This window comes from Synchytrium microbalum (genome assembly GCF_006535985.1).
Source record: "Synchytrium microbalum strain JEL517 chromosome Unknown SmJEL517_scf0007, whole genome shotgun sequence".
NCBI lineage: Eukaryota > Fungi > Chytridiomycota > Chytridiomycetes > Synchytriales > Synchytriaceae > Synchytrium > Synchytrium microbalum.
Window position 1 is genome coordinate 566,846 of NW_022158356.1, and position 25,268 is coordinate 592,113.

Genomic DNA, 25,268 nt, shown 5'->3' on the forward strand with positions numbered 1-25,268 from the left:
GAAAATGTGGATGAGTATTTCAAATGTGTGTTCTGTTCACATAGTCTAGTGAAGGACTGTCCACTAACTTTATCATCATGCTGGACAACTAGCTGCTTTGTATCAGAAATTATTGCTCTCTTCTGCACTATCCAACAGCATAGCTACATGATATATCAGGACTGAAATCGTGTATAATTGTCTTTAGATGAGCCCGTCGACTGCAGATACTCACCAAAGGACTTCTGGTATCAGTCTTGTGTAGGGTTGCGTCAAATCTGAAGCCACAAATTACGAAGGATGTTAAGCAGACAAGGTTTACTGTACTGTCCAACCATTGGGATTACTTTTAAGCTCTTTAAGCAGCAATTCGTCTGAAAGCAAGACTTGGAACCGAACCATCCAGTCAAAATACCAACACCAGACAGGATCACATCCAAAGTTCGAAAATGCACCACATTCCAACTCTTCTCAAATATGCTCTATATGAAGTTACAAAAAACACCTAACTACAAACAATTTACATTTTTAACCACCAGTGAACCCACAACACTTCAATCTAGGACAATGGTATCATCATCGTCGACATAGATAACTTCAGTTTCAGTTACTTGATTTGATGCTGCACCATCATCAACCTTGGGTTTCTTGCCCTTGGTATCAGCAGCTTTGTCTTCTTCAGCTTTACGTTTCAATGAAGCTTCATCAGGTTGTGTCAAAGCTGGAATCGGTTTACGTCGTTTATTATAGTCTCGGTTTCCTTGCACTTCGAAGTTTGATTGTAGAGTTCTACAAAAGTGGTAAAGTTCGAGTCAAAACAACCATAGAGTGTCATGCGCCGGATGTCATCGAGCAACAGAAGCTTTCTCTCCACCAACAAACCAACTACAATCAAACCACACTTACGCATCCACCATAAGGGAAACCGAAATCTGATACTCTCCCTCCTCATCTTCACCATCACACACAACCGACACCAATTTACCACCTTTAATACCCAACCCCTCAAGACTCGTATCCACATTATCGTCGAAATCTACGTCATATAACAGCCTTCCATTCTCTTGAATACTGATTTCTCCTTTTCCTGCCATCCCTAATCCAGGCTTATCGGCACTGATAATGTCTTGAAGTAGGAATCCCAACGTTATTTTGGATGGGTCGAGTTTCAGAATGTGGTAGGTTGTCGAGCAAACTGTGCATTCCGGATTGGGTTTTGGTAGTGCGTTTGGAGCAATGTATGTTTCTTTAGCGTATGTAAGGAATGTCTATAGGCGAGAAAAAAAGGGTTAGCAAACATAGCATTCACATAATGGCTTACTTGCGGACGAGTTTCTACCATGCACTTACATATTTACAAGCCGATATATTTCCAGCACTCAACACTTGAAAGGCCTTCAACACAATAGCTCCAGCAATAATAGCATTCGTGGTAGCAATAGCTGGTATGATGTTGCCAGCCAACTCTAAAACATCAATTGAGGAGGTGAGCGGCTTTGCTTTTTGCCCCTCGATCATAGACAACAACACTCACCCTTCACTTTGAACCGACTCTGCGGTTCAATTCCATATATTATAGCTCTCAGATTACATATAGCAGTAACGAAATCCAGAGCATCATCATCATCCTTGTCGAATGCGATGGTTGCTTCTGGATCAGCCTTTTGGTCTTCTATACATCGTGTAGCCAGTTTATCCAGACTAGAGTTGTGATGCATGATGTTAGACATTGAACGTATTGCAAGAGAAACCTGCAAGTCTGTTTCTGTCTTTCCCTTCTTTCTGAACCTCAAAAGCCCCGGCCCCCCCCCTCCCCGGGACTCAATCAGAGTAAGACTTTACCTTTGCATAAACACAGCAACATTCTCAACCAAACTCCACACGTTCTGATCCCGTTCCAACCCAGCCCTTGGTGCAGCATCACGTACATCCATCTCGCCGCTGCTAGCCACAATCTCTTCGAATTTGAGTGGTGTGGGTGGTTTACGTGACTTCCACATATCGTCCATGCTGATGAGTCGTTCAATGTCTTGTGTAAAGACCTAAAGAAGAAACGAGAATGTTGGTTGTGAGCAAAAAGAAAATCACACGAGGACTCAGACGTGCAAGTTCACCTTCTTGAAGACACTCTCTGCGTATTCAGGGCTTCCAGCAGACGCTTTTAACCTTTTTAGTGCTGAAGCTTCCTTTTTGAGGGTTTCGATCTCCTTGCCTACGGTTGGAAAGTGGTTGGTCAGAGTTCCATTAGAGCTGATAGTACTCTCTGAAACAACGGAATACTCACTGTTTTCAGCATCTTCCTTTGAGTCAATACTATCTTCCATCTCTTCACGTCCAAATAGTTGTCTATGGCAAAGAATTCGTATCAGTCAAGTACAATCTCGAAAACAGACTCCGCAGTCGTTCATCCTTCTATCGAGTCAATTGCTTTTTTCGCTGATACTCACGTAAAGAGATAACTCTTCCCCCACACAATACAATGTATAGGCGCTGATGGCGTTGATCGTATAGTACAAACAGGGAACGTCTTTTGTACTGGTTTGGCTTCACAATCCCAGCATTCTGTTACTCCCTAATCGGAAGAGCAAAGCGAGTCAGTTACCAAAAAATTCCCTAAACACAAATTATGGCAAATGTGAATCACCTTCTTGTGCACAGTAACCTGCCCCAAATACCCAGCAGTCCCACTTTCAATCAATATCCTGTTTGATGCGAGACACATCATATTCACATATGATCGTGCCGCTAGAGAAAAACACGAAAACGAAATGTGAGTTGTCGATCGTAAGTGTGCAAACACAATGGTTTCCAATCCCAACGTATCTTGCCAACACAAGATAAGATACATACCCTTGTTATCCAGCGCATTCATAACAATATCAAAGGATTTAAACCACTTGATATCAAACTGAGCATCCATAATGTTTGCATGGTGCGCTTTGATTGTGACTGATGGGTTGAATTTGAGGGCTGATTCTCGTGCGACCTATCAGTTGATTCGAGTTCGTTAAGCAGAGCAAGATAGCAATTTATAAAGTCATGAAACTCTTCCAGATTGCAAGCTTCAAGTTGCACTTCGCAGCAATGCAGCAACAACACACACACATACCTGAGCTTTACTCTTTGATATATGATGTTTCTGAAACAAGAATTGGCGATTCAGATTTGAAAGATCGATTGTATCTAGATCCACCTATACCAAAAAGAGCGTATCAGCACCTGTCCAAATGTCAACATCAAATGCCACCAAGTACATACAATCTCAATATCTCCAAACCCACTCAGCACTAAATTCTTCAATAATTCGCATCCAATTCCACCAGCTCCAACCATTAGGACTCGAGCAGATGAGATTTTAGTAAGTGTTGAGCTTCCAAGTGCTGCTTCGAGGTGTGCGAGGCGATGATGCGACATGCTGTTGATGTTATTTTTGTCGGTATTATTGGGTGATAGTGGCTGGTATGTGTCGTCTTGGTCGTTGGTGAGTGCACTCAGCATCGGTGCTGTTTTGAGGGCTTGTTGGGAAGCTTGGAGATGCGTGAATAAAAGCACGGACAGAGGCTTTCTGAACAGTCCTTCGCAATATGATATATGTGAATGCTATATTACGCGTTATTGACACGTCTGGAACCCGATTCAATCTGTTCAAACTACTCAAAGTTCACTTGAACACCGTCCATCACGCTCTTTCAAGCCTATGTCATGTTTTTTTGTATTTTTCCAAATTTCTTCAAAACTTTTTAATACTAAATTTTAGCTATTCCTCTCAAAACGGTTATACTAAGATTTTTGGCGTGTGTATCGACCCCAACCAGGAAAACTGGTGTTCCTCTCGTGGTTCCGAATATAAAAGGGATGATGATGGTGGTGGTGGTAATGTACGTGTTATGATGGTGTGTTCTTCTTGTAGTTTGCTGGCTTCTTCTTTCCTGTTGCTTCACATGGGAGACGAGTACCTTGTATTATCAGGACACTTGGCATAGCAGGTATCACAGACTCGCACAGGGATTCCTTGTGGATGAGGCTGAAGGTTGCCAGTCAGTCTAGTAATGAACAGGAGAAAGTTAGCCATCATCACATCCTAATATCGATTCCCCCTGTTTTTACGCATCAATAAACACAGCACTCACCTAACACAGTCCGAAGAGCAAGCATGACAAACGACATCTCCACACATACGACAATGATGCTTCCTTCTATACCAATAATTGAAGGGTCGACTACATAATGTGCAAGCAGTAGCTGTTGAATCGGGTTTCCAATTCCTTCGGTGAGGCAGCAAACCAAGACCAGCAGCAGCAGATACACCAGTCTCCAAAAAGTTGGGTGGAAGATCGACACCAGCATCAGAATCAACCAGACCTCGTTCCTGCTGTTGTTGTCTCTCTTGCTGCTGTTGTTGTGAAAGCGGCGGTGGTGTTTGTGATGCAGCGACACTACTACTACCACCAAGATTATAACGACCATTACCACGATCTCCCAAATCCAATCCACTTCCATTATCTATTGACACTAGTTGTTGTGGCGACGGTTTGCCCAATCCAAAATACTGCATCGTGACCTCCTTGGTTCTCATCCTTCCACCATGTAATGACATGCTAATTACACTACCAGCTGGTGGACGTGGAAACATTGGCAATCCACCGCCCGCTGGTTGTACTTGATCTAATGGCGTTGCATCGGCTGGTGATATACTATTGCTTATGCTTGTCGTTGCCGCCGTGCTACTGCTACTATGAGTGTGATGCTCCCGACTAATATTATTGCTCATACTAGAAGGCGGATGTATCATTCCATGTTCGGTAGGCATATACGTATTCGAAGCATCAAATCCACCTTTCAATGTCTTTACATTCTGCAAGTATGAGGGCACGTCTCGTTGTGATCGATTCGACCTTCTTCCAGTTCCCCGTCGAGCAGCATTATAAGGCTGCTGTTGTTGTTGCTGTTGACTGACTTGCTGTTGCTGTTGTGGTTGATTTACAAACTGCTGCTGGTTGTTTACTACAGGATTTACAGGCTGCTGCTGATTTACATATTGTTGTTGCTGATTGAGTACTTGTTGAGTAGCTCCAATAGGACGTGCTGGATGTACAGGTCTACCGGATGTAGACGCCCGTCTTCCTTGCTGCTGGGGAAGTGGTCCTTGAGAAAGCACCGGTTGCTGTGGTGCTCCATCAAGAGGATACAATGCAGCAGTGGTAGATACAACACCTAATATATTACTAGCCTGTGGCGCAACTACTCCACTACTACTGCTTTTACTCGACACTTTGGCAGCCTTTTGTTGTTGAGCTCGCATCGTAGCTTGTAATTGGGCATTCACGGCCGGTTGTTGCTGTGGTGGCGGCTGCATTTGCTGAATCTCGGCATGCTGGGTGCCCATTGCTTGTTGCTGCTGCTGTTGCTTTTGTAGTGCTTGTTGTTGAGTATAGAATTCTAAGGCATTCTGTAATAGAGTTTGTTGAGCGGCCGTCATTTCCTGACCACTTATAGCAGCTTGTTGTAGTCCTCTGGCAGCCTTCACCAGATTTTCTCGTGATGTACTGGTAGTTACACCTTTGAACGATAAGGATGTCGTAGTGGTGGGCTGTTGTAGGTAACCAGCGTATGGATCTAGTGCTAATGAGTGAGGCAGTTAAACAACTAGTTCGATCTACCATTAGCATCAACTTGCGTTATACCTGACAGGGCAGTGAGGGAAGTCTGCCTTTGCTGGATTAATGGCCGTATGAGTTGGTCTCCGTTATTGTTGCTATTGTTTGTGGTGTTTATGATTGTAATGCTATTAACATCGGTTGTTGAGATGTTGTTTGTGGTAGTAGAAGCACTATTGGATGTTTTCGAGTTTCGTGGGGATAGTTGAGCGACAAAGTTGCCACCAAAGTATTCTTGTGGAGTATCGTCTTCGTCGGGTAGATTGGGAGCATCTCTCGGTCGACCGAATGAATCACCTCGTTTGATTACTTTCTTATGTATATGGTGGTGCTGCTGTTGTTGCTGTTGCGGTTGCGGCGGTTGTTGATCATTCGTAGTGCTATTACCAACACCACCACTCATAGCGGACTTGATAGTAGACTCAGCTATCTGCTTCTGAGCAACCTGCCGTTCTCTATTCCTCTTGTCTACACCCATGACTAGTCCCTCGTCTTCTTCCTCGTCACTGCTACTGGTACTATCCTCGTCATCATCGGCAGTATCCTCGGCATCCATACGACGCGTATTCGTATTGGATCGTTGTGATGATACTATAAGCGTCTTTCCATTCGGGGCAGGATTAGTCGTGGTTGACGGAGAATGATGACGAGATATTTTGGATTGAGAGTCGGTCATTTGCTGAGTAGTGGATATGGGCATGAGGGCATCAGGAGCAGCGATACTAAGTCCAGACAGCCTTCTCTTTAGAGAGGTAGGTGAGGTACTTAAAATGCTATTGGGATTCTCGTTCACAGACGGAGACATTGAACCTGTGATTGAAGGAGGTCGATACCGCACCATTCCCTATGATCAAATAATGAGTTTACGTAGTATTTCAATGTCGTTCTTCCATGTACGAAGGGGATGAATTTGCTTCTGTCCCAACCACGTGAGGGTGTAATTGGTCGATGACGATCTGGAGCCGCTTCATTGCCAGCAGTCATGTACGCTCCCATCCCGGATATATGAGAGCGTAAGGGAAATGCATTCTCTACGCGTTAAATCGCGTAATTTATTCAATACTCTACTGGTCCGCATCAGACGATAGAGCTGATATTCTGCAAAATGTGGTCGATTTTGTTAAAACGTGTGTTTATTATTGATCACTGTACGGTCACACGGTGAATCGATACATTTATGTAGAGCGTAATGATTCCACTCCTCTTTCTCTCCCTGCATGTAACTTCATCGTCCTCAAACACTCTGTGTCGTCAATATTTTCACACAGGGCTCATGCCGAAATAATGGAAGCCAAACCAGGACCACCAGCTATGGAACGAGTCGGGAGTCGTGGAAGCGTATCCAGCTCGCCCTCTGGTCCTCCAAAGTGTATGTCATCGTGTTGCTATTGTCTGGACTTGAATCTTGAGCTAAAAATGTTTTTGCGCTATCTAGTTGTCATTGGAATATGTGCCATGGACAGTAAAGGTACTCTTCTTGAATTCAGCTCTAATTTCTCATCAATATGCTTACACAATTCCATCTTGATCCATCGCCAGCGAGATCCAAACCCATGCGCAACATTTTAAACATCTTGCTGCAAAAAGGAGAATTCGAAATGATTGTCTTTGGTGATAAAGTCATTCTCGATGAAGGTAATCATACGGATTCATTGTTTAAAAGGGTTCAGGAAGGTGGAAAATTAGAATGCAGGCACACAAACAACAAAAGAAATGTGGTGTCCCGCTATATTGCCAATTGTTTGCTGCCGGCATCTACTTTGCTCCTATCTTCGCTATTGCAATGACTATCAGAAGCACCAGAGAAGTGGTTGGAGGGGCAGGCAGGCTATGAATGCGGACACACTGCAGTGAGAGATGGAAGGATTCAATCCTCATCACAATTGTTTGCTCGCGGGTCATGTACCGCAAAGCATCGTCATCGTATCGGCTGCCGATCTTATCAAGGAAACCTTTGGAGGGGAGGGGACGCAGACGCTCTGCAAAGGAAAAACCAAGCTGGAAACGTTGGAGGATAACCAGTCTGCTTTCATGTCGCAGAAGCGTTAATCAAATCGTCGGAAATGTTGGAGGCGAGGGAGGGCGTAGACGCAGATACGTGCACTGAAGATTCCCGACGAGTCCCGGAGCATTCCCCAACTGTTGCCCGCCACCATCCATTTGCTGCACTCTTTTCACCCAATTGAAAACAACGATATACATATTGACTCACAAAGTCTTCTCTCACAACCTTAGACGTTGAAAACTGGCCATACTGTGACTTTCTCATCTCCTTCTTCTCAACGGGCTTCCCACTCAACAAGGCAATCGACTATGTAAAGAAACGTAAACCATACTGTGTGAACAACCTCCCCATGCAACAACTCTTACTAGACAGACGTCTAGTCTTGAGCGTTCTCGACGCCATCCACGTGCCATCTCCACAACGCCTCACTGTAAACCGAGACATACCCGCTGTATCCAAGGACGTTATTGATCTAATACGTAAAGTCACAGGCGCAGATATATCTGCTAATGCCTTCAAGTTCAATGAGGCTGTTAAAGTCGATGTGGATACCATAGAGGTTAATGGTGTGAGATTGACTAAACCGTTTGTGGAGAAGCCTGTATCTGGTGAAGATCATAATATCTATATCTATTATCCGCAGTCTGCTGGTGGTGGTTGTAGGAGGCTGTTCAGGAAGGTATGTGTATGGAAGGAATATGAGCGCGTGGAAAGCAGCATACGGAGACGAATATTGACTTTTTCTGCCTCGAATTTGATTAACCGTTATCCTTTACTTTACAGATCGGGAACAAGTCAAGTGATTTTGATTCAAACTTGACTGATATACGCCAGGAAGGATCTTATATATATGAGAAATTTGTCAGTGTCGACAATGCTGAAGATGTCAAGGTCTACACGATTGGTGATAGCTATGTGCATGCAGAGACTCGCAAGTAAGGCTCTATGGAAGCTCGAGTTTGAGGCGGATGATTATTTTCCATTGGGGCTGTTGCTAAAAGTCGGATGTCTATCGCAAAAAGATCCCATTTCCGATACGTTCGCACATTCCTCTGAACGAAATCCACTCACAACAATCCTACTTCCTAGGTCACCAGTAGTAGATGGTGTCGTAAGCCGGACACCAGAAGGAAAAGAAATCCGATACATCACCCCCCTCTCACCAGAAGAGCAAGACATGGCTCGTCGAATCACCAAAGCATTCAGACAATCGGTCTGTGGATTCGACCTACTACGAGCCAACGGCAAATCATATTGTATAGATGTCAATGGATGGTCGTTCGTCAAGGGCAATCAGGTCTATTACGAGAACTGTGCTAATATTATGCGAAACTCGTTTTTCGAAGCTTCGAAACGACGACGTTTCGTACTAGATCGGAATAATGGTGTCGAGTCTCAGTGGCAGTTGAAGGCTTCACTTACTGTTATGAGACATGGTGATCGGACGCCAAAGCAGAAGATGAAGGTATATGTTGTGTTTGCGACACAAGGAGTACCCTGGAATTCTTCGAATTGTTATTCCATATTTTTTTTCGCTGACAGTACTGACACATCTTATCAAACCACACTGTCTAGTTCTCTTTCAAAAGCAAACCCTTTGTGGCGTTACTTAATGGTGGCGACGATGAAGTCGTCTTAAAGAAACCAGAACAAGTGAGACGAGTTCGAGACGCTTGCTATGAAGCTATAGAGCAGAACGCGGAAGATCCCGTCGCTCTGGAACAGATGAGAGGGGTACTGGAAGCTAAAGGTGACTTGCCAGAGACCAAGGTGCAAATACGTAAGTACAAGCGGAACTGTGAGGCTTTTTGGCGTTCTCTCGACTAGCAGAGAAAGTCTCGAATTTCGACATATGGTCTTGCTAACATCAACCTTTGATATTTAGGCCCAACATACAACAAATCAGACAAGACAATCCTAGATAAACTCCAGCTCATTGTGAAATGGGGAGGAGAATTCACTCACGGAGGCCAACTACAATCTCAGGACCTAGCCGAAAACTACCGCAAAGACCTCCTCATTATAAACCGCTCCCTCCTCGACGACGTAAAGATGTACTCGTCCTCTGAGCGTCGAGTTCTCTCAACAGCCTCTATCTTCTCGAAAGCCTTCCTTGCCTTAGAATCCGAATCAGCAATCCCAGCAGACCTAATTACCATCTCCAAGGAAATGCTGGACGACTCAAATGCTGCCAAGGAGCAAATGGACGCTGTAAAGCTACGATTGCAAGCTATCTTAAATCGTCAAGAGGACTATACGTTTGCTCCATCACCTGCATTAGACTCGTCACGAGATACGAGTGCGGGTGTAAACAGGAATTATGATTTCTTTGGACCGCCGAGAGCGTTGGGTGATCCTGCAGATTTGGTGGATGAGGTTATCGAGTTGATGGGAAAGCTCAGGGTGATTATGAATGATAATTATAAGGAAAAGGATGTGGCGGGTATTGCATCCAAGTGGTGTTGTTTTGAGAATCCTACTTTGTTCAAGGTATTTCCTGCCTTCCATAGCTTATCTTTTGCATAAGATGATCATACTTATGTTTTCTTAGGAACGCTGGGAGCGTCTTTTCCGAGACTTTTGTGATGTGCAGAGACTGTCGTTTGATCCGTCCAAGGTCTCGGAACTGTACGATTCCCTCAAATATGACCTGCTGCATAATTTGACGTTCTGTGATGGTCAGTCTTCCGACCGATGAAAGTCTTTTTTGCCATTGAAATGCTCATAGTCGCTCTTCCTTTAGGCATATTCACATCCGAGGCTGACGGCCGAGAAGTCTTACGAGCCCTGTATGCCAAGTCTAAAGTCTTGTTTGACTTTGTTGGACCTCAAGAGTATGGTATTGGGGTATGTGAAAGAACAGCAATCCGATTAGTTGTCCAATGTTGTTTGTTCTGATACTGGGTCTCAATCAAAACAGGCACGCGAAAAGCTGGAGATTGGAAACCTCCATTCGCACGACCTTCTACGCCAACTACGAGATGACTTGCAAGCTGCAAGTTCATCAACGAGTCCATTAACTCGGATCTACTTCACCAAGGAATCGAAAGTCATCACGTTGCTAAATATCGTGTTGCTGTGTGGACTGCCTACAAAGATGACTGGCTTTGAGGTTGATAACGAATTGGATTGTGAGTGGTGTTATAGGCTGTTGTTATGCATGCTGATGATGGCGTTCTGAGCTCAACAAACCCGCTTTTTTTGGTGCTCAACAATTAATTCTAATATTCTTAGATTTAACGCAAATCACGTTCGAACTTTACGAAAGTGTACGAGGAAATGGCAGTGAGGACTTTGATTCACGAGAGCACTCATTGAGAATTGGATTCAGTCAAGGTGACGTATATGAGCCTCGTGGATATTTCTTTGTGGTTGAATTTCAAACTCAAGACACGTCCTTACATTTCTCTCTTTCAATCTCTTTCAGGTGCTCATGATCCAAACCTGGTGGATTTGAGATTGGATGATCGGCATTCAATTACTGTAGCCCCCAGAAGGCATGTTGTCCAATCATCCAGCTGGTGTTCTAATTATTTTTTTGGCTGACCGACATGTTTTCACCAATATCCAGATTCCTTTCCGATCACATTGGACTAGATGAGGCCTTGAATTGCTGGCCGTTACCTCCCAAGTAACATATTATCATATTTAGCTATACCGACCTCATACCCCATTTTCATCTTTAACCCAAATAAGGAACCATATTATATAATCATAACAAACTAGATCATTTTTGCATTTTTGTTCAAAACGAGATGCATTCTATTCCCTTGAAACAATCTAAACATTCCAAAAAAACTTACAAAGCGAGTAGCAACCTTGATATTTTGATATTTCCACAGTGATGGGATTTCTTTGACAATATAGCGAATCGATCAGTATCAATCTCTGCACTAGCAGCATCTTTATCAGCAGAAGCAGTGGTGGCTCTGTTTAGACTGGCTGCACCTTCTTTCCACCAAATACGAAACAGTTATCAAGTGGAGGGCAGTGTGGAGCATAGCAGACGACAGCTAGGACACTCTATCTCATGGATCTACTCACACTGGCTTGATTCTGCTCTATTTGTTGAATGTTTTCACCGTGATCTAGCAATTTCAAAACTTTTGATGGTCAGATCAAGACCCTGCCAGTACGGACCAACATAAGACAATACGCCACACCGCTGGGCCGACGACGCACCCAGAGCACATACCCCTCCGTTCTGGATGACGAGATAAAGCGAAGGCTCCTGAAGCACCGGAGTGATTCCAGGATCGGGCTGCTCGAATACATCTTGAGGTGGATACTGCAGCATTCTGGATATCGAAAGATGTCGTTTCGTCGTAGGTTCATGATATTGTATGACATGTGCTCTGATGGATCGTGGTCTCGCTCCTCGTGCTCTCTCTGGATATTAGACTGTTCGCTGGCATGGCATCCTTCTCTCTACTTCTGGATGGCTCTTCATCTCTTTGAGCACAATCATTCAATGAGTCTTCAGGACTACGCAATGACATATTGTCTGTAAAGCATTTTGTAACGTCATTGGATGGTGTTTCAACAATTGAAATCAACCCTATTATGAGATTGTGTAAATGGTACTCGGGACTCGCTTTTTTAACCATGGGAACGACCACCCTTTGTTTTGAATCGGATTTAGTCACTTGAAGGTAGCCAATTGTTGCGAGGCATAGGAACAGCTGCCAAGTAGACGAGCAAGGATATGATTTTGAGATTACATACTAGGGACTGCTCAGTACGTTTTTCGGATCAGGTACTGAGCTGGCCTAATGCAAACTTTCTAGTTCTCATTATTTCAAAACAAACCGTTTGTGGCACTTCTGAAAGGAGGTGGTGAATAGACCCCTGAGTTCATGAGTTACTGTTTCCTGTTCTGAAGCTATGGAGAAGAATTTGGAGATCTCAGGCCCACGTTTGCATCGGCAGCCAAAGGTGATTAACTCGAGCGAAAGGTCTTGTAGCTTTCTATTTTGCTTGAACCGTGGGAGCGAGCAAAGTGATAAATGTTTCAGGTCTTGCTCCCAAAACTTGCCGCCTTTTTAGGTCCAAGGTACCCTAGCTCACATCCCGTCTTGTATTTTTTTGGATATGATCGTCATTTTTAAAGCAGAACTTTTCTCCGTCACTTAGACACCGTCGGGGTGTCTTGCTCAAGCTCTTTGTAATGTACCGAGACTGGCTTTTGATAGTCCCGATTGCTTTTATATAAGCAATTACCGCTTTGCTGTGATTTGACTCTCTTCGATGGCCAGCAACTTGAAAATATGTGAGGACCGAAAATCTCGAAAGGTTCTTACATTCTACCTCAATCCTGATTACCCGGCTGACTTGCAAGCAGACCTGTGATGAGGACCGACAACCTCGAAAAGGTCTCATCATTCTACCTCAATCCTGATTACCTGCTGACTTGCAAGCAGACAGGTCGATCGACTCAAATCTGTTTCCACCGGAGACTCTAAACTGACAAGTTCGTTGAATTCTGTCTTCCTGTGTGGTTTGTTTGCCAGCATGACATGAATTATGAATTGTGAGTGTAGTTGTATGCAATGGTTGTGAATGTAGTTGGCTGGCATTCGCATCTTGAATTTGAGATGCACTCTTTGTTCGTGCTCAACCATCAATTCCATTTATTAAGTTAGGTTTGACTCGAATCACATTGAAACTATGGGAGTATGTACGAAATGGTATCATGTACTGTGCTTCCGAGAGCATTTGTTGATATTTGGGGCTAGTCAAGGTGTGGTAACGTTGAGTTCCGCGTTATTCAATTGTTCTTTTTTTGGCTGATGCACCTTAATCGTACACTCCAGTAAGATTCTCATTATCCGAGTCTTGGGACTGTGAGACTGGATTGTCGCCACTCTGTTTCTCGAGATTCCTCGAGGCTTGTTACAGTAATCGTCTGAGGATCTTTGTTTTCGCCGAACAACATCTCTGTAGCAAACCATAAGAAGTCCTCTTACTTAATATTGCATTACTCGAGCCTGGGATTGTTGGCCTAATGGACAACGTGTGCATTGGAAGCTAAGGTCATACGGTCGAAGTAGGGGTTTAGCACTGATTGATCCGTGTGAATGAACGCGAAGAATGTTTTCTGCATTTCTATCAAAACAACACGTTTTGAGAATCAGCAATACTGTGATCGTTTGTGACATTCACAACGTGAGATTTGATCCCTCCAAAGGATTAGCATACATGATTTCTTCTCAAATTACATCTTTTGCATGACTCTCTTCAGTGGTGAGTAACTAGAACAAAGTGAAGATTCTTTTTTAGCTGCTGTATTTCTTACTCTGTTTTGCCTCCTTTTAGGAAGCCGATCGATGCGGATTCTTGCGAGCCTCAAATGCGAATCTCAAGTCTTTTCTGACTTCGTTGGATTTAATAGTATGGCATTATATACGTGAACAGAAGGACACAATGGGCACATAATCCCTGAATCCGGGTGTGCTTTTCTGTCCTGATGGTCTCTTCAAGAAAGAACATCTGATCCCATGGCCTCGTTTGTGAGATACCCGCGGTTTCAAGAGCCATCTCATAAACAAAGTCCCTCACCTTGAATCTACATTCACCAGGGGCTCTAAAGTGACGAAGTTGCTGAATAATTCTTTATTGTTTTTCTGGTGTGATGACTGGATTTGAAATGGGTGATGAATTGGACCGTGAGGTTTGTTAGCTGAGATTTGCATGTAATTGCTGATGGATTACTTTGTTTGGTGCTCAACCATACATACGTTTTTTAGGTTTGACCTCGAATTACATCTAAAGTACGTGACTGTGTGCGAGAATGCAGTGCCGAGACCGAGGGCTCACTGGCGAGAGCATTCAGAGCTGAGGTGGGCTTAGTCAAGGTGTGGTGACCTTGAGTTCGTCATTATTGGTTTTTTTTTTGCTAAAATATGTTGCCTCACCTCCTCCACTTACTACCTCTTAAGGTGCTCATGATCTGAATTTCTTGATATGATGTTGGATTGTCGACGTGCTGGCTTTCTACCCTCCGGGGCCTTGGTACAGCAACAGGCGTTCAATGTTTTCTGCTCAACCACATGACCATCGCGAACCAAATTCAACTGCATCAAACCTTGAATTGTTGGCATGTACCTCCTAAGTGCACTTTTAACCTGATAATTTCCAACCCATCAGAATTCGAACATTAACCAGATAGAAATCATCTGTACCAATCCTTTATTGTTTGTATTGCAATCACTACAATCCTATGTATCCGTTTCTATACTCCTCCGTCTCACCATATTTATATATAAGACTCGACGTGTTAACGAGGTCCAAACACTTGTGGCGGTTGAGGAGGTGGACCGCCTTGCCAAGTCTGCCCAGATTGCATTGGAGGCGTAGTGTTTTGTTGCGGTATGCCTTGCTGCTGCTGTTGTTGTCTTTGTTGAGTTGCTTGCAATTGACTTTCTGCTGCCCGTTCAACTAATCGTTTGATGGCAGGTACCCAACTTAGGTCCAGTCCGGTAGCAGAAGTAGTTCTTGCTAGAATGTCACCATGAATTTCACGGCTGGCTGTGAAGTCTCTTGCTTCCACAGCTAACACACCAAGAAAAAAGTTCAGCATCATTGGCACAACCAAAAATGGACATCATGATGATCACCTTGAACTAGAGCGACTAACTTTTCAGTCAAGTCACTCTTGAGATCAGCATTGTTCAACTGGTCGAACAATGTGTTTAGCCGTTTTTCTGTATCTTCTGCAACTCTCTTTCCATGGGTCTAATGTGAAATAATCATCAATATTCAATACCCACAAGCTGCGTCAGCCAGTGCTCAGATACTTACCCCTGGCAACTGCTTCATCAAAATCAAAACGCGACTTAGGACATTGACTATCGGCATATGATGAGGAGGGATCTTTGATCGATCTCCAGGTGCTAAAATAGCCAAGATTGGATGTTAGTAGAAGCTCTCAAAGAGCAACACAAATAACTTACGGAGTCGATTTGAGGGAGCAGCACCAGACGCTTGAGGCCCTGGCGCAGTTCTCGGGAGTGCTGGGCTGTTGACAGTACTAGAAGGTGCAGGCCCTTGACCAGCTCCAACAGATCCTCCAACAGATGGAGGTCTGCTCAGCCCTTGACCAATAGCTTCCGCTTGTTGAGCATTCGATGGAGGCGGAGGAGTTGTCATGGGTGGTTGACCTGTAGGAGGCATCATCTGGTGAGGTGCAGGTGGTCGACCTTGCATTCCCATCACTTGGGGTGGATGCTGCATACTGCCTCCTGGTTGTTGGGTTGGTGTTGGTTGATAATATTGTTGTGGAGGTTGACCACTCATCTGTGGTGGTGGGGCTACTATAGGAGGAGTTGGCCTTCGGAAGGGAGCAGGCATCGGTGGAGGCTGCTGTTGTTGACCTGCGTATCCTCCTGTTGGTGGTGGTGGTATTGGTGCTGGAGTGGGTGGCTTGGATATCGATGGTGGTGGTCCAGCTTGCTGCTGTTGCACCTGCTGCTGCTGCTGAGTCCACTGTTGTCCCATTGTAGGTGCCATTGTAGGTGGCGGCATCATGGTAGGTGGAGGATTGTTTTGATTATTCATCATACCATGACTGATGGGTGTTGAATTATTCATAGAAGGTTGTTGAGAACCTCCCATTGGCGGGGCTGCATTCCATGCTGCTTGTTGCTGAGCAGCAGCTTGCTGTTGCTGTTGACCAAATCCAGGAGTAAAGGTACCTATTGGTTTGGGTGTTGGTCGTCTAGACTCCGAGCTCAACAATCCCGCTGGCAAGTCGTTGAATCCAGAAGCTGGAGCTAAAAAAGGTCAGGAATCAGAAATGAAAATGCTGCGAACGGCCAAAAAAGTGAGCATGCTTTCTGCACTTACCAATCTTTTGAGTAGAAGGAGGCAACGGAGTCTGTTGATAATTAGAACCAGACGCGGTAGGAGGTGGATTGACCATGCTAGCAGCTACAGGAGCTTGGTAGCCATACTGCTGAGTTTGAGGTGCACTTGGTTGTGGTTGCTGTCCATAATAACCTGGTTTAGATACAGGTTGTTGCTGTTGCGGCTGTTGCCATTGATTGGCATATTGTTGTTGTTGCTGTTGATTACCATATTGCTGTTGCTGCTGAGTTTGCTGCTGGATTACTGGTTGTTGAGAGTATCCAGGTGCGATATACGTAGGTGTACCATAAACAGGAGCAGCAGTAGGATATTGAGTGTTTTGATATACTTGCTGCTGCTGTTGTTGTGCCTGACCTGGTATGCCATTCACATACCCAGCTTGCTCCTGTGTGTAACCAGACGATTCGTACGTTTGTATTGTTTCATATTCCATAGCTCGTCCGGTTACATCGTCAAATACATATGGCACTTTTGGATCCTGAGCTTGTAAAGCTGACGACAAACCGCCGGATCGATATAGGCGATCTCGAAGCAATTCAAGTGGGTCGACTTCTCCACTTTTATATTTTATCACCCATTTGAATGCTTCGGGTATGAGAGACAGGAAGCTCCAAGCTAGGTTCATACGTCCTTGAGCAGAAGCCTGTTCAGCAAAGTCAGCGTAATATTCATACAAGACAGATAATTTAAATATTGTTGGTTGACTCGTGAATTCAGAGTCAACAAATGAGGCAGCACGTCTATACAATGTGACTTTTTCGATAAAGGATTGTAATGCGGTCACATGGGAATTATGTCTGGAGGCATTAGGTTGGGACAGTACTTCTCTTTCTTCTTCAGACATCCTCGATGCCCAAATCTCTACTAGTCGATTGAGATTCCCAGCAGACAAGTAACATAATACTGCTGCTGAGGCTCTTTCTTTTACGACCTGATCAGATACTTTTTTTGGAATGAATGACGGTGCACTGGCATCCTTTGTTGTGGGATATGAATAGATGCCTTCTAGTCGATTACCCAAAATGCCAAAAAGCGTGGCAAATTCTTCAGGTTTGGCGTACATACATATGAGAGCCAAAATATCTCGCCAACCACTATCTTTGGACGTATCACCTAATTCAGCATTCTCCACTACATCCTTCAAGTCACTGGATGCAACACCTTGCAAGATACGAACATATGATTTAGAATCACGAGTCTTGGCAAAGTACTCGTCGCGTGCCTTTGCTATTAGATCAGGACCTCCACATACAGCCAATACCATGGCATCGGCATATCGGTTGACGGCCATACATGCTTGTACGGCGACGGAATAGTTTCCAAGAATTATAGCACGACTAATCAAACTATCTACATCTATATCTTCATTCCTGGATGACACGGTGGAAGCGTATAGTTTAAATGGTGATGCAGGCACAGCACTAGTACTGCCCATGCCGCTGCCTTCTTGTGATTGGATACCTAAACCATCGTCACCACTCATACCACCAAACAATCCAGATACTCCATTCGTGTCTTTGGCTGAAGAATCTTCAGCATTTACTGGCGGTATGGAGAGCGGCGAGCTTTTACTGAGCTTGGATGATGTTGGTGGTGGAGCGAGTTCGTCGCCATGTTCTCCATTCTCTTCTGTTGATGATATATTCAGCTTTTTCAATAATTCTTGAAAAGCTGCACCTCCTACATCTTTCCGATCAAACCCTAGATATTCTAATGCTCGTTCTCTGGCATCACCTTCAAACATGAGCCTCAAAAACTTCCAGACTTCTGTATCTTTTGAAGCATCTGTCGACCTAGTTTCACAAAATGCCACACATTCTTCCTTGGAAGAATCACCCATCAATTTGTTTAACTCATCTAGACGATGCGCGAATTCTGGATCTGTGGGTACTGTACGTATAGATATAGGCACGGGTCGGCGTTCACCAGTATTTACAGGTTGTGGCGTTATGTGAGAGCGAGAGAAGGTGACGAGTCTTCCGCCAAATGCCCAAGTAGCACCAACTGGACGTCGCATCCATTTAGGAGGCTGCACCAATTGGAACTTTGCGTCAGACGAGTGACTTGTGCTCATCTGGTATGCAGGAGAGAATGGATCTGCTGTCGTTGGTGACGATGGTTTCGATTGCGATTCTTCAAGGCCTGTTGATGTGCCTTGCAACGAATGAACAACAACTTGTCCATCAAAGCTCGCAACACCGACTAGATCGGGGTTTCGAGTGCACCATTGCAAATCGAAGGCCCAATTGGACGATTGTTCCAATTCACCAATTACGTCTCCTGTTGATGGATTCCATACTAGAGTACGATTATCTTTGGCGCTACTCATCAACAGATCTGAGTCTCTTGGACACCAAGACACAGATAATATGCCTTTCGAGTGGCCCGTCAATTGCTAAGAAATGCACGAAAAACGGTGTGAACAGTTCAGGTCTGACGAAAAAGACGATACGCCATTTCGAAGTTACCTTTTCAGGAGCTCTCGAGTTTCTCAAGTCCCAAATCAAGATGACAGGAGAAATGTCATCATCGCCTGCTGTAACAAGTTGAGTAGCCTAGATGCGTAAATAAACGCCCAATGAGCAAGATGAAAGTTCGCGAAGTCACTGTACGCCAAAAAATGAAGCAACTGCCACGGAACACCCTTACCACATCAGGATTCCAAGCAACACCTGATACAGGCACCCTTCCACCAGGTCCACTACCCAAATGCCTCAGCTGTGTGACTTCTCTCTTGTTTCGTAAATCCCAGACTACGGTATATCCATTATTGCTGGAGGTGGCTAATATATGTGCAGCATGTCGATTCCAACTGAGTGCTGTAATATCTTCCAATCTCTGACTACGATTACCGGGCGAGTATGGTAGTGCTGGATTTGTCAAATCCCATACGAATATTTCACCTTCGGTAGCTGCTGAAGCAAGCAAGTTTGCTTGTGATGGGTTAAAGTCGAGACCTCGTACAGGTCCACTGTGAGCAGCTTTACGTAATATTAATGGATCTGGTGAATCGGGAGATGGTATGGTGGTTCCAGCAGCAGCGTTTGCGAGTAATATATCGGGAGACCAGAGGTCTAGTTGTCCATCTTCCATACCACCAGCAATAATGCCACGAGGTTTGGAGGCATCAGTTGGAGCTGGACCCCAAGCCAGGCGATTGAATCTGCAGGAAATATAGTGGATTTGAATATGAGGTTGAATTTGGCATGAATTTCGTGTAAGCGAACTGCTGCGTTGAACAAGGAACAAATCTCTGATCGAAATCCCAAATGTTTTGACAATTACCTGACATGACCTTTTGCGACAGCGAGTCTCTTCATGGAGCCTGAAGTAGTGTTTGCCAAGTCCAAATCCCATATTTCTAGCTCTGTAGTAGTAGAGAAGGACGCGTCCAATGCACCCGCCACAGTTCCAGTTGCAAGTAATGGAATGTGCTGGCCTGGAGACCAGGCTATAGTAGATGTACGAGCAATCTTCCGTAACTTCATGATGGATTTATATTCGATTCAATAGCAATCCAATCGATCCTTGATGGCAAATCCAACGAGTGTGTAAGTGAAAGCTGTTTCCTAATGTGGGATTGAATTTTGGTTAGAACGACAAATAGCTTCATCTGAAACGAACAAGACGAGTGCACGTACTGTATGCTTTACAAGTTCCTGATGCACCTGTCGACTTCTAATGATAATGTACTTTCAGTCTCGTTTGCTCTCAAAGCTGACTTTTTGTGAAAGTGAACGGGATCGAATGAACGAAAGTATGTTCAAACGCGACAGTTCTACAATGAGTTCGCGATAATATCGCGTATTCGTCGTGCATCGAATGTGAATACCAATTGCCTTTATCCGGTAAGGACTATTGAGCATCGTGTTATAAACATCTCATTCGCGCGACTTTCGAGACAATATGCAGTGAAAAGGCAGTGTATTCAATACAAAAAATGATTAAAATGACTGTTAAAGCGCTCATTGTTAACCAGTGAGGAAAACACCCCAAGGTTATACCGTCGACAAAAGGAAGTCCAGCAAGAGCTTGCCTTACAGAGAAAAGGTCCAGCACCCATCTTCAACGTCATTTCAAGCAGAGATTCAGCAGTAACAGATTCATCAAGCACTCACAATTTGGTGTGCTCCCTTTGTTCAATATGGCAAAGCCAAATTCAAAAACTGTCCTCAAACTACACTAGGACAATGACATGAGCATCTTCTCCATCATTTTGAAATGATCATCTTCTCCATCATTTTAATGTGATATTTCCATTCCGAATTGCATCCTCCCGATACAGAGGGGTTTCCACCTTTCTCACCATCGAAATAGATCATAGGCCTAGCGGAAATAGTTGAGGCGCTATAAAAGGGAAAGAAGGAGAGAGATTTGATCCTTGAGAGAGGGAAGAAAGCCTATTGGATTGGAGGTGGCGTGGTTAAATCATGACGTAAAATGCAAAATCAAAGTATAGCAATGTGATACTTGCTATACATATCTGCCAGATCAAAGCAGCGAGCTTGTAAGCCAATCCTTCTACCGACCATCATTTAACCAATCCTAGACCTGCAAGGTGAGCTTCAGGGACGCCGGTTCATAGGTCAGTTGACGCTATTCCCAGCTGCCCCCATCCATTAGAGAAGAGCGTGCCTCTGATGTTTTTACAATTGGGGAGCAACCACGCGATTCTCAACGTGAAAGATACAGACAACTGAGTTCAGTTGTCTTATGCGACGAGGTGTTGTCTAACGGTGATGGCGAATTGTTGAATGGTCTCGGTGGATTGTTGATGATGGGGGAGTGCTGAATGTTGGCGTGGCCAGTAGCATAGAAGTGCATCCTTATATAGCACTTCCAGTGGTGCAATTATAGTAGCAAATTACTTGCCAGTCAATCAACAACTTCGACAAACTATCGAATTGATTGAGCACACCGTTGGTACTGCAGTTCCCCCCGGCCATGAGGCATCCACCTTTCTCAATATCCAAGTAAGTACCCGATGTACTCTTGAATGGATCATTGGTCCAGTAGGAGAGGGCATTACTGGCCTGAGCCCCTACAAGACTGACAGGCAACCTATTTGAACTTGCCAGATCCATCAGAGATGTGCTAGACCTATTAGCAGTTGGATGGCGAAAGCTAGGTCATTGGCGGCAAGTTCCAAAAATACAATGAAACAGCAAGGGGCTTATCTGAATGAGTGCAGCAAGCATAGATCCATGTCTTGTAGTGTCTTGGCCATCGTCTACTGCTCTCCACACATCCGTTTGCTAGATAATCGTGTGTGGACCGGTTTAAAGAATGGAGGAAGTTGCAACAAGAATCGAGACTTTAAATAGGCACATTTGAGTGCAGGAGACAATAGAAGACGAGAGTATCGTCACGTGTCGGATGTCATTTGTGTTCGAATGCCGCTTTCTATCACGTCCAAGGACTCTGCCGTCATCAGCAAATCGTCTTGAACTTTGCCAAATTTCTGAAAATCGTAGTCGACGGTGTTGTAACGAAGGATACAACATACTCACGCATTGCGTCGCATCATCAACAATGCTGCATCAGTGTTCTCTATCTCCAACACGAAGTGTACTTGCTCGAGTCAATCCCGTAAACCTCATTGGCCAAAACCAACCATTGCGGGTGCTAGACAGCATTTCACGATCAAAGTCGCATACAGTCACCTCTAAATCAAGGTATGTCTTGAGTTGATATCTCCTTTTTACTTGTTTGTATGCAAGAACATCAGCATTTGATTGACATTTGTCTTCAACTTAGGATATCTCAGTCATGGTTTCTTTCTCATGCTTCCAATATTCGGCATCCTATGCATTTATCTTGTACAAGAACCTTAAGCTCCCAACCGACAAAACCACTAACACCATCCAAAGCTCGTGAAGCTGCGAGGAAACTCATTCGACAGGCAACCAAAATACCTGCTATTTTAACAAGCCTACGTATAGTAACAATTCTATTGAACTCCCGTTTATGTAGGTCCGAGAAGATATCTACACCATCCCAAACTTGCTGACACTGGGCCGTCTGGTTCTCTCACCATACATTGGATACCTCATCGTCACCGAATCATACAGCTCAGCACTCGCATTTCTGGCCCTAGCATCAGTGTCAGATTGGGTTGATGGCTGGTATGCACGTACCTTCAACGCCAAGACTGTGTTGGGATCAGCTCTAGATCCAGCGGCAGACAAGGTCCTCATGACGATCTTGACTGTGTCGTTGTCTACTGCTGGATTACTGCCAGGTAACCTTGCCTCCTCCTCATTGTTCTTCCGTCTTGCAAGGTTCAAAGCTAAGCATTATTACATCCAGGTCCTCTGGCAGTACTAATAGTCGGACGAGACGTTGGACTAGTGATTGGAACAGCATACTACAGATATGCTACACTACCACCACCAAAGACAGCGGCCCGATATTTTGATGTAGCGTTACCGTCAGCTGAAGTTAGGCCTCCTTTTATTAGCAAGGTATACTCTCTCTCAATGATTGCTCATGATACATTGTGCTGACACCGCTGTCATCTTCCACTCTAGCTAAACACATTCCTGCAGCTGGTGCTCATGGGTACATCTCTAATGTCACCGCTCTATGGATTTGAACAGCATGTGCTAATGGAGGGATTGCGCTGGACAGTTGCCTTGACCACGACATGGTCGACATTTGTATATATGTTTGATCGTAGTACCATAGTTAAAATAATGAATAAATCAAAGTAAAGAAACCCAAACGATAGCTCAAGATTGTCTAGGGGTATGATATAGCGAACACAAAGCCACATATCGCGAGAACTCCCAGGTGCTACATTCTTGCTATACCTCGTGGATCTAAATAATTTAGGCAACTATACAAATCATTTATATGATACAAGACTAAGTCAGCCTCGCGGTGAACGTGACCGCCGATTGTAATCCCTATCATAGTCATCACGACGACGATAGTCCCTACGATCAGAATCACGATTGTAATCACGTCGATCATCGGATCGTCGAGACTGATCTGGTGATCTTTTACGTGGTGGGGATTTTCGTCTACTCCTACTGTCCCTCTCTCGTGATCTAGACCTCGGTCGTTGACGAGGCGAGTCACGCTCTCGGGCTTCCTGTGGCGGTTGTACGGATGCTCCGTTTGATGTTTTCGGAGACTGTTTAAATGGAAATCTTGAATTCAGAATGTGGCAAAAACAGTTCTGTGATTGCAATACTCACTGTCAGTTTGTCAAGATACGCATTCAGTTCTGATACCGTCACCGGAAGATTCTTTACGGTTGGTCTTTGATACAGGCACATGATATGCCCAGCAATGTTGTCCATATCTTCAATGTCAGCATCAAATAGAGTATACCATGGTGGATGCCGAGGCAATGGTACAGCTCTTTTACGGGCAACCAGGTATATTACGGCACAAGCTATAGTCCATGGCTGATAGCATACCGACACATTCGTTCGATAACTAGAGGGGCAAGTAGCGTGAGGTTGACGTAGTGGTTCGTAGCGCAATAGTCATTTGTGCTTTACCTATCGTTCAAGTAATTCCACGCCATCTGCGAAAACTCTTCATCATCAGCTAGCCCGAGACTCTGCAGATAGTTAATCATATATCCGTAGGGATGTTCCACGCGAACATTGAATCCCAATTTGGCCAGGATGTTGATTTCACCCATTATCATGCCTTCCTTCATATCCAAGGAGACCTAATTTCACGCAAAACGACATTCAACGCGACTTTCATGGAAAATATAAGCCAACGTATGAACGTACGGAAGCAAACATGTTCTCTGGCGTCTTGTAATTGACGACTCCTTGAGCTTTGGATACTGAATAGTGGAATGCCAAGATGATTTGGTTTAACCTTCTCGGGCATTCTTCCACTTTTGAGGCAAGGAATATGGATGCCATTGCCATATCCTGTTTTGATACTGTCAGCACAATGGCTCCGTAGCAAAAGACATTAGGTCGTTCTTACTCGAATTCCAAACTTTTTCAAAGAAGAAGTATAATAAAATCGATGGAATAATGTCTCTGCAGTTGATATTGCTACTTGAGGTCTAATAAAAGTAAGCTGTCAGCTCACTGTTGATGTTGGTCGTCAATCCAATGTCGATGTTTGGCTCACAATTTAAGCAAGATTCCCGCCGATTCAATCAGTTCGCATCCAAAAGCACGCAAATCCATCTCAAAATCTATGAGCACATCGTGTTATATGAGCTTTGTTGAATGGGAGAAGCTGCATTAGTGCAAACAGGTCTTGAACGCACCTTTACTGATTCCATCTCGTTGCGATGGCGTCTCCTGAAGCTGCTCATAGCTTGCTACCGTATTCTGTAACGATAAGACGACACTCACATCTGTCATCTTCGGTTGCAAATTGCAAATATAAATTCGAGCTTCAAGTGTATTGATTTTGCTATAAGAAAGAACATTCGACATGCCAGAGCCTATACAAGCTAGTACGAAATATATTAAAGGACGTGTATTTCCTTCTTCCGTATATCAAAAGTTTGGAAAGAGATTGGACGTCGCAACCCACCATTCGTGAAAACATAGCAATTGCATTTTGCGAGGGAGTTAGAGGAAGAAAGGCCGGAGGTAACTTGAAAATGACATGTGTGTGCCTTGGGCAATTGAATGTAGTTGATGCCGTTGGACGCGGGTCGCAATTCACTGAGGTTGCAATAAACTTTGACCACATTCAACTGCCATGTATTATGATCCTCATCCACATAGTACTAAACAAGGCTTGGGTCTGTCAAAGTGTACTGCTTGATC

At 44.3% G+C, this 25,268-nt stretch overlaps 5 protein-coding genes across 5 annotated transcripts; 2 read left to right on the forward strand and 3 right to left on the reverse strand.

The window, feature by feature from the left end:
• Nucleotides 1-533: 533 nt before the first annotated feature.
• Nucleotides 534-3,477, reverse strand: SmJEL517_g02005 (uncharacterized protein; the record flags this gene model as incomplete). The annotated part of the gene is made up of 12 exons (XM_031167933.1): nt 534-768; nt 886-1,247; nt 1,330-1,445; nt 1,514-1,680; nt 1,822-2,021; nt 2,094-2,191; nt 2,264-2,325; nt 2,427-2,551; nt 2,624-2,724; nt 2,830-2,965; nt 3,089-3,172; nt 3,238-3,477. The coding sequence occupies 12 exons, from the start codon at nt 3,475-3,477 to the stop codon at nt 534-536; spliced, it is 1,926 nt and encodes a 641-aa protein (XP_031026195.1).
• Nucleotides 3,478-6,920: 3,443 nt separating this feature from the next.
• Nucleotides 6,921-11,242, forward strand: SmJEL517_g02006 (uncharacterized protein; the record flags this gene model as incomplete). Its single annotated transcript, XM_031167934.1, has 14 exons — nt 6,921-7,005; nt 7,072-7,104; nt 7,176-7,271; nt 7,872-8,320; nt 8,425-8,576; nt 8,731-9,106; nt 9,217-9,421; nt 9,527-10,131; nt 10,193-10,319; nt 10,385-10,488; nt 10,562-10,772; nt 10,876-10,977; nt 11,069-11,124; nt 11,213-11,242. The coding sequence occupies 14 exons, from the start codon at nt 6,921-6,923 to the stop codon at nt 11,240-11,242; spliced, it is 2,631 nt and encodes an 876-aa protein (XP_031026198.1).
• A 3,675-nt stretch (nt 11,243-14,917) lies between these two features.
• Nucleotides 14,918-19,994, reverse strand: SmJEL517_g02007 (uncharacterized protein; the record flags this gene model as incomplete). Its single annotated transcript, XM_031167935.1, has 8 exons — nt 14,918-15,192; nt 15,258-15,375; nt 15,442-15,533; nt 15,594-16,412; nt 16,486-18,901; nt 18,975-19,061; nt 19,156-19,669; nt 19,792-19,994. 8 exons carry the CDS (start codon nt 19,992-19,994, stop codon nt 14,918-14,920), a joined length of 4,524 nt encoding a protein of 1,507 aa, XP_031026197.1.
• Nucleotides 19,995-22,038: 2,044 nt separating this feature from the next.
• On the forward strand, nt 22,039-23,219 carry SmJEL517_g02008 (uncharacterized protein; the record flags this gene model as incomplete). Its single annotated transcript, XM_031167936.1, has 5 exons — nt 22,039-22,181; nt 22,264-22,447; nt 22,480-22,747; nt 22,816-22,970; nt 23,037-23,219. The coding sequence occupies 5 exons, from the start codon at nt 22,039-22,041 to the stop codon at nt 23,217-23,219; spliced, it is 933 nt and encodes a 310-aa protein (XP_031026190.1).
• A 158-nt stretch (nt 23,220-23,377) lies between these two features.
• On the reverse strand, nt 23,378-24,854 carry SmJEL517_g02009 (uncharacterized protein; the record flags this gene model as incomplete). Its single annotated transcript, XM_031167937.1, has 7 exons — nt 23,378-23,644; nt 23,709-23,952; nt 24,018-24,193; nt 24,261-24,407; nt 24,466-24,547; nt 24,616-24,682; nt 24,758-24,854. 7 exons carry the CDS (start codon nt 24,852-24,854, stop codon nt 23,378-23,380), a joined length of 1,080 nt encoding a protein of 359 aa, XP_031026189.1.
• Between the last annotated feature and the right edge of the window lie 414 nt (nt 24,855-25,268).